Source organism: Leishmania braziliensis, chromosome 31, assembly GCF_000002845.2.
Source record: "Leishmania braziliensis MHOM/BR/75/M2904 complete genome, chromosome 31".
In the NCBI taxonomy this organism is placed as follows: domain Eukaryota; phylum Euglenozoa; class Kinetoplastea; order Trypanosomatida; family Trypanosomatidae; genus Leishmania; species Leishmania braziliensis.
In genome coordinates this window covers 425244-433954 of record NC_009323.2, presented here as the reverse complement: position 1 = coordinate 433954, position 8711 = coordinate 425244, and the positions used below count along the sequence as shown (strand labels likewise).

Genomic DNA, 8711 nt, shown 5'->3' with positions numbered 1-8711 from the left:
AAAGTGAAGGGTGCCTCTACCAGCGAGGCACACGCTCTCGTACGCGTGTAGTTCGCTCCGCTTAGGTAGTTCAGATGCGATTCTCCAGGAGGCCACCAGACACGTGACGGGACGCAGCCCTGTCGTACGGGGCAGGGCATGCACAGGGATGCGGATCGGTATACGACTAACTGCCAATGCCTGCCGAACTTGTAACCGCTTTGAAGCTCAAAGACACTCGCACGGCATACACATGTCGCTTGCTCTCGTCGGCTCGCCTCTACTGTTTCCATGACGACGGAATCCTTCACTGCGGCTCCGAGCAAATCACCAAGGAAAAGTCTAGTCGTGGTTTTGAAGGACGCTAGGCGGCATCTCTATGTTGTTTATGCCTTCTTCAACCACAACAACGTCGCTACCCTGTTGCCCCCCTCTCCTCTTTGGAACCTTCATCACTCCTCCCGTCAGTTTTTCCCTTTCTCCTCGCACATTCCACTGAGCCCCCTCACTCTCCCGTGCCGCTCTTTCGGTTTCAGCCCTTTCCCACTCATCGAGTTTGCGTTCTTATTACTCTCTAGCCCACACTGTCCTATTTTTCATACTCGCGTTTTTCACTCCGCAATGTCCGCCATGCAGCTACTGATTGTCGCCCTCGCAGCGTGTGTGTCGCTGGCGGCAGCAAAGTCGAAGGAGGAGTTCCCGCTTGTGTGGGTGTGCCTGGGCATCACCGTGGTTGGCGTGATTGTGGCGCTGTTCGTTGCGTATAAGCGTCCCGACGAGCTGCACCTGCCCGGGTCTGTGGTGATGACGGCGGTCGAGAGCGCGCCTGGCAACGGCAAGAACAGTGATGAGCCGATCTAGTGAAGACATGCTTTATTTTGCGTGCACGTGTGTTTCGTCTTCCACCTGGTCTCTCTCTCTCGCTCTCTGGGGCTCTGCTGCGCTATTTGGTGTGCGGCGATGTCGTCGGTGCTTCATCTTCACTCTCCTTCCTCCCTTCCCCTCTGCGCTGAGGAGCTCTTCGGCAACGATGGAGACTCCCCTCCTGCTCCTCCTCCTCGCTGTGCGCGTTTTTACGCTCCCCCACCCGGCCGCTACAAACAGGGCGACGTCTGGCTGTAGTGTGCCTGATCGTGTCTCTGCACTTTGCCTCTTTGAAGGAGAGAGCGTCCTCGACCCACAACGCAACGACGCCAACAAACAAATAAGCAAAACACACCCCGTTCACGTACGCGGGGGGGGGGCGGATGCCATGCTAGGAGGGTGCGGAGTTGTATTTTAAAAACACATCAAAACCTACGCGTGTGTGTGATGGGGGGGCTTTTTTCTCTTTTCCTTGTCATTGTGTGCCTTTGCGTCTTCTGTTCCTCACTTGCTCAGGTACGCAACTTCACTTCTCCCCCCCAACTGCTGCGCATTGGCAGTACACCAGCGTACGGTAAAGATCAATTGCAGAAGCTGCTGGCGAGGAAGTACAGGTAGTGCTGATGGACGCACTTGTGGGTCTCTCTCTGAGGCTTCTCTCGCTCGCGGTCGTTCTCGCACCTTCAGAGTTTCTTCTTTCAGGGTGATGCACTGTTGTGGTCGTAAAGCTCCGCGCGGGACTCTTGTAGTAGAGGGCGTTGTCTCCGGCGAAGGAAGAGGCCCCCAGAGAAGGCGAATAGTGCGCATCTAACACCTTGTCAAAACCCACCCTGCTGCCGTTATCTGCTTGACTCGTAGCCTCGCCAGGGGCCAGTGGTTGCAATGTAAATGGTGACCGTCTCTACCTGAATCAGCGCCTTGTGGGGTATCCTCTCTGTTGGTGTGCTACTGTGCGATGCTCTTCTGTTTTTTTTTTCCTTTGTATTTTTCTCCATGTGGAGCTAATTCGAAGTGGATGTGGTGTGTGTGGGCGTCACTACCGAGTCACCTCCCACACTCGGGGGGCTCTCTGTACTTCGCCTTGTCTCTCCCGCCGCAAAATTTCGTTTGGTGAGCGCCGATCCGTCGCGTGTTCTTCTCCGCTTCTTGTTTCAGCTCTCAGTGGGATTCCTCGGAAGCGTTTCGCCGTTCGCTTCGTGAGCCCCTCTTACTCTGGGCAAACAAGCGAAGAGAAAAGAAACAAAAAACGAACGACTTCAGTTCTCTTGTCTTGCTTCCATTTCTTTACAGGCGGCTATTTTGGGGGGGGCTTCGGTATGCGCGGTGCGGACTCCATCCCCTAATTCATCCCCCTGCGCCCCGGAGCCCTCTCTCGCTAGAGAGACGCCTGCACACTCAGATGTGCCCCCCCCCTAACAGTGGTTAAAGACGACCAGGAAAAAAAAGACGAAGGGAAAATGCAGACAAAAGAGAGGGAACGGAAACACACAACGAACCAAATGACAGTCACCGACGCGCCAACGTGAAAGCGGTGTGCCACTATGAGGAGGATACGCAAGAGGGACGAAGCGGCTGGAATATCCATGGAAAGAGGAGGTACTGCATGCCTAGGATACTGACATTGCTCTCTCTCTCTCTGATTAGCGGTGCTCGCTGCACTGTCAGGTGTGCTGTGCGAGCGGGGAAGGGATGCACTGCGTGTTTTTCTCGCTCGGAACTCTCTTTCCTTCCTTTCATTCCTCTCCAGTCCAGAGTAGAGCACCATCGCCTTGGGATGCTGCATCCTTCCCCAGAACACATGGGAAAACACGGAGGAATTTGGGCTCCCCACAAAGTCTGGTGAATTCAGCCCTCTCGTAGAGTCCAGTTGCTACTCTGCATCACTTTGGTATTTCACTTTCTTGCTCGCGTCGCTCTTTCCCTCGTCACGGGTGCTTCCCCCCACTGCACTGGCTAAGTTGTCACCGCTGCTCTAATGGAACTCTCCGCTTGCCGTAAAAATTATCGCAGCGATAGTGGAAAGCTCACCCAGCACCCGGCACACTTCCTTATCTTCTCCCCAGAGCCTCACCACTAAAAGAAAGCAGCTCTGTGCTCCACCAATGTGCCTATTCAGAGACTCAAACTACACCGACACTCATCCACTCTGTAGGAACGCTTCCGTCTACGCATCTGCTACTCTACCCCGTACGAGGAGACTGGGTTCATCGATCTCCTTTCCTCGCGCTCGCCATATCTACGGTGTGGCGTCATGGACAACACCCACTCTGAGGTGCTGAAGGGAAGTGTCAGGGGCGCGTCAGGCTTCCTCTCCTTCCTTGGTGGTGCGGTAAAAGAGGCCCGCGTGACCATCTCGGTGCTGTCGTCTCTGTAAGCGCTGCAGAAACATTCCGGCCGCGCCTTTTTTTTGGGGAGGGGGGGGAAGTGACTCTTCTGTCCACACTGCGTTGACGCCGGAGAGCCGAAGCCGCGCAGCCTCGATTTGACTCTCTGGGCGGATATGGGGTGACCACTATAGAAAAGGGCATTGCCCAGCGCTAAGCGCCCTTTTCTTCACAACAACAGTGCGTGCGGCGAAACACGCGAGGGGTACTCTTCCCGCTTTCTTTTCAACACGTCACATCAGCAAAACTCCACCTCCCTTTCCAAAGGCCAGTAGCTGCGCTGAGGACGAGCAGTTTGACGCGGGACGCATATGAACAGGGATGCCCCCATCTGTGATGTTCGATGCGAACCGCTTAGAGGAGACACCCAACCCTGACCTCGCTTGAGCTCTCCTGCCGCTCCACTGCGACATACATGATATTCTGCACCTTTAGTGACCCCTGAAGGACATTGCCCTGGCAGACCTGCATCTCTTGATGACTATGCGGGACACAGTGCAAATCGCGTGATTGACAGTCCTCTATCATCTCCCCTTACTCTGCCCCACTCAGGTGCTGTTGTATTGTTTAACACTAAAGAGGGAGGAGAGGCTGGCGGAGGGTGGCGGCATCACCGACTGTAAGAAGACCTACCATTTCTGGTTTACAACGGCCATTGTGAGTGGGGAACTTCGTTAGGATGCGGCCAGAGAGTACGAGCAATCGAGCAAGCAACAGCGGTAGTGCATGCCGCACACGGTGTCGATGCGATTCGTTTTGGAAATTGTGGAGGTGTACGGTTTCTATTGCTGAATCTTTTTCCTGGTGAACTGATGCAGTCCCCTGGCTGACATCTATCATACTTAGGGGGAGCGGAAGACACACGATCAGGTGTGCACCGGTGCTGAGGAGCGCCTGACGGCTCCTCTCCTCACATGGTGCAACGTGCCAGAGGCGCACACCACGAAGTACGTCAGTGACTTGAGAAACGGAGGGGGGGAGGGCGGCGCACACACCAACGCCTACGTCTCGGTTTCTCAGCCGGCACCGGCATTTCCCGAAGCTTCGGCCTGCGTGGTGCACACTCACGCGTATGTGTGCCTCATAAGCGATCCATAAACGACACTCCTGTAAGCCCCGCGTCACGAGGCTTACCAACGCTGACAGCCCTCAAATCACCATCACTGATGCGCAAAGCTGGCTTGCGTTTGCCGCACACGGTGGGCCACCTGCGGGACTTCTTCAGCATCGCATTCCCCACCCAAAGCATGAGGCCCAACTCACCATCTCGAAAAATCGGCATTTGTGTGTATCCCCGTGCACAACTTCAACGGTTATACCGGCACCAGAGATTCCCTGCAGCTATTTTACCACTAACAAAAAAAAACACGAATGTTCTCCGTGCAGATCAGAAAGCACAACAGCACAGGCACACATCCCATCTGAAACGATACACCACTCAAACTCCACGCCACAAAGACACCCACCACGAAAACGTTCTGCTGCCTCTCTGGCAGCTTAACCACTTTGTGCCCGCTCCTATGCACCACACACAATCAAGCCTGCCCAGCGCAAGGCGTTTGTGAAGAAGTGCCGAGAGAGGCTGCTCAACGGAGGTGGCATCATGCGCCCAGGCCTCGACCTCGGCGACGGTGGCTGGCTATGCTGCGCTCATTCGCGCGGCGGAGTCGCACCAGGCCCCAGGATCACTGGCGGCAACTCCGCCCTATGCGCAGGCGCTGGGGAGCACGGCGGAGGCGCTGCAACGGTCCGGAGTCGACGGCACTGCTGGTGCCACGCAACGCACCCGGGCAGGGCCTGTGAGGGTTGCTCGCGGGAAGTGGCCCTCGCGCCGCTTTCTTCTTCGAGTAGGCACTGACCTCCGCTTTTCTCTGCTTGCTTCCCGCGCGCCTCCTAGCCGTGATGCACACACCCGCCGATGGCAGCTCTCTCTTGTGTCACCAGTGGAAGCCGTGCTCGGCCTGGCGACTCGCGCACGCGCCCGCCGCGTTGCCTTGCTGGCTTCTCCCCTCCGGCTCTCTCTCTTCTCGCCGCGCTTTCGCGGCCATCCTGCGCGTGACAGCGGGCGAGGCGGGGAGAAGTGCGCGAGCCCCTTTTGCTCTCCTCCTTCGCTTGCTCATCCGGCGGCCCGCCCCGCCTCGGCAGACGCGGCTCTGCCTGTGCCTCAGCGGCTTCCTGTGCCTCGCATAGCGCTGTCCCCTCTGTCCGTGCGCGTTTTGCGTGCTGCTGCCGCGCCCCCTCTGCATGTGCTTTCGCGCTCTCCTGCACGTGTCGTCCCTGGTCTTTGCGCCTGCCTCCCTCCGGCCCTCCTTCCCCTAGCGGCGCTTGGCGCTGCCTGCGTAGCGGTCTTTCAGGTGTCAGTGGGCGTGGCGAGTGGGCTCGCGCACGGGCACGATGGGTGTAGGTACCTCAGCGTCGGAGCCGTGCTGTCGCGCCGCCCCGCACCGTATCGAGCGCATGGGCGCAACAGGTGGCACGGCAGAGGGCGCGGCAGGGCGGAGGGAGGGGCGTCGCGCTGCTGTATTGACCGTGCGCCGATTGCTGCTCCCACCGAGGAGAGACACCCGCGCTCGCCCTCTCTTTCTGTCGTGTGATGACATCGCAATGTGTCCCCCTGCCCTCTGTGCTGTGCCTGCTCAGCCTCACACGGTCTCCCCACCGGTCGCGCACATCCAAGAGGCGGCTCTCAGCGGCTGGGCGTTGCCGTTGATGTCGTGGGCGGAGGAGAGGGAGCGTCTGCGGCAATCTGGCTGTGCCGCCGCACCCCCTCCTTTTTTCCCTTGCGCGTGTGACAAAGCCCAACCAGCGCCCCGACTTCCTCGAGGGTGGCCGCGCTGAGGAGCCTGCAGGACCCGTGAATATCTGTGGGTGGCGTGGCCGACAGGCATCCACAACCCGCACGCGGAGCACCAGGACCGCAGCGTTGTATGCTGCGCTGCTGTGGCGGCGGCCTCTCCTGCCCTCCTTTCTCCGCGGCCCATGTGCTGCATGTCTCCATCCACCTCTCGCGCGCCCCTTACTGTGCTCTCGTCCCCGTCCTCTTCTGCCCAGAGCTGCTTAAACGGCAGTGTGCATTTGCCTCTCGTTTTTCTGTTTGCTCCCACGAGCCCTCCTCGCGCGCCGTGTGCCGCTCACCACCCTCTCTTCCCCCAGCTGCGCCGCTCACGAGTGTCATCGCCGACCACGTCCCTCCGCGCAGCCTTGCGCCCTTGCTCTCGTCTGCCGCCTTGCCGAGCGCGTCCACTCTGGAATGGGCAGTAAGCCGTCGTCGGTGCCCAGGGAGGGCGAAGGGCACCCGGAGGTGTTCTACCGCGGCGTCCAGGCCGCGCGAGAAGGCCGCTTCACTCTGTCGGAGGTGTACTTTGACCAGGCGCTGACACGGCACCCCGGGCGGCACTTCTGGGACAGCTTCACAAATGCGGTGCTGCAGAAGGAACGCAGCGCGTGCCCCGAAGGCGGCGGGACGTCACCGTCGAGGGGGGACGCGGAGAAGGTCGACACCGATCCGGGCGTTGGCGGGCTGCTGAATCTGTGGGGTGAGGCACAGCCGCCGAGCGCGTTTGGTGGTGGGATGGACAGGGAAGACGACCTTGCCGGCGGTGAGAACATCCGGGCCGAGAATGGGCAGGGCGGGCTGCCAGGCAGCGGCGATGACGGCGACGCTGCGGAGCTGGCGGACGCGATGGCAAGCGACGCACAGCCGACGCACGGCACCAAGGTGGCTGACATCTACCTGCCGCTTGACGGCGACCTGTTTCACGTCATGGACTACTACCGCCTGCTGGCTGACATTGGTCACACGTACCTGCAGCTCATCCCCTCCACAGCGTATGTGGAGAAGGTCACCGGGCTGGCCGCGCGCTACTGCCTCTTCACCATCAGCCACACCCAGATTCTGCTGCACTGCCTGGCGCTGTGGAAGGAGGCCAATCTTGGCGACGGCGGTGGCTTCATCGACTACGAGAAGCGGCGCAACCTGAAGTTAGGCTCGGAGCACTACACGGACTTCAGCTCTGACCCGCAAAGCTCCGATCGACGAGGGCAGAAGTGGCGCACGATGGATCGCACGGCGTCGCTGTTTTTCACTCTTGGGCTGCTGGAGTCGAAAAGCCGCTACTATTGCCTCTCCTTCCTTGTGAACTACTGTGGCCTGCTGCTGCGGAGCTACAGTGGCCTGACTGAGCAGAGGAAGATAAATCGTGTCTATGCAAACATTGTGGAGCACCTGGACGTGGCGAATCGGATGGTGTTGGACCTTGCTAACGACTACCCGCACGAGTACCTGAGTCATCTGATCATGGAAAACGTGCCGAGGCCGTTGAGTGGCGACCGGGATTTTCACAGCTCGATGGGGGCCAGCTCCCACGCGGGCAGCCGGAACATTCTCTCCCTTGGCAGCGATCAGCACCGCCACCTGTATGCCTCTGGCTGCCCGTGGACACCTACGCAGTCGGCGCTGATTCCGCTGATCCTGCTTCGCAGTATTCGTCTGAGCGTTCAGGAGACTGTGAGCCGCACCGCGCAAGCGCAGCTGCGCTCTCCTGCGCAGCGCCTGACCTACCACTACACGGGGTGGAACTTCGACACTGGACTTGTGATCGTGCCTGGGTGCAATCTGTACATGCTGCGGAAGTCGCTGCCTGGCTTTGTGCCTGGGAAGAGCACTTTGGCGCACCACATCACCATGACAGAGCAGGAAGAGTTCCACCTGCCGATAGGAGGGGCGGAGGGCCGCTTGCGGGACGGCAGTGTTGCTGTGCCGGTGCCGGGGCACGGCAATGACGCAGCACGCGGCTCCCGCCACAACTCCAGGGTACCGGAGGGCAGTGCTGCTGCGGCGAAGCGGGAGGCGCGTATAAAGAAGTGTGAAGAGAAGCTCATCATGAAGCGGCGGAACATCAACACAGACCTCAACCTCAGCGACGAGCGCACGTGCGTCGCCCTCTGCTTGGAGGAGGCATGTGCCCTTGTCCTTCCCTCACTCTTTCTCTCACTCGTCCTGCGAAAGGTGTCCGGTGATCCTGACTACATGGAAAGCTACGTTTCGCTGAAGGCGCTGGGAACAGGACTCTACGGCCCCGAGTCGAGCGAGTGGAACATTATAGCGAATATCGTACGCAAGCACTTGGAAGAGTAAGGGGAAGGGCGTCCGCTGCCTTCCTTCTCCTCCTCCCTGTCATGTGCGCCAGCTACATACACCTGCTCTCCTTTCTTTTACCGACAGCGTTGTTTCCCGGCTCTCCTCGCGGTTGTGTGCACGGCACCTCTGCGATGCGTCTAGGGACGACGCGTGTTCTTCGCGCGCTGTTTAGGCGGCTTTGCGCATTTCTTTCCGGCCTTTCCCTCGCCCTCGTTGCATTATATATTTTCTTTGTTTGTGGGTGCGCGTTGCATGAGGTGCACCGCCACGCTGCCCGATGCGAACGGTGGGCCGCTGCTTTCTTCCGCTCTGCTTCTCGCTGCCGCCACCCCCTCGTCCGCGCC

At 59.2% G+C, this 8711-nt stretch overlaps 2 protein-coding genes across 2 annotated transcripts; both read left to right on the top strand.

Annotated features, from left to right (window-relative positions):
- Positions 1-270: 270 nt before the first annotated feature.
- Positions 271-840, top strand: LBRM_31_1120 (conserved hypothetical protein; the record flags this gene model as incomplete). Its single annotated transcript, XM_001567059.1, has 1 exon — positions 271-840. The coding sequence occupies one exon, from the start codon at positions 271-273 to the stop codon at positions 838-840; it is 570 nt and encodes a 189-aa protein (XP_001567109.1).
- A 5637-nt stretch (positions 841-6477) lies between these two features.
- On the top strand, positions 6478-8364 carry LBRM_31_1110 (putative sodium stibogluconate resistance protein; the record flags this gene model as incomplete). The annotated part of the gene is made up of 1 exon (XM_001567058.1): positions 6478-8364. The coding sequence occupies one exon, from the start codon at positions 6478-6480 to the stop codon at positions 8362-8364; it is 1887 nt and encodes a 628-aa protein (XP_001567108.1).
- Positions 8365-8711: the final 347 nt, after the last annotated feature.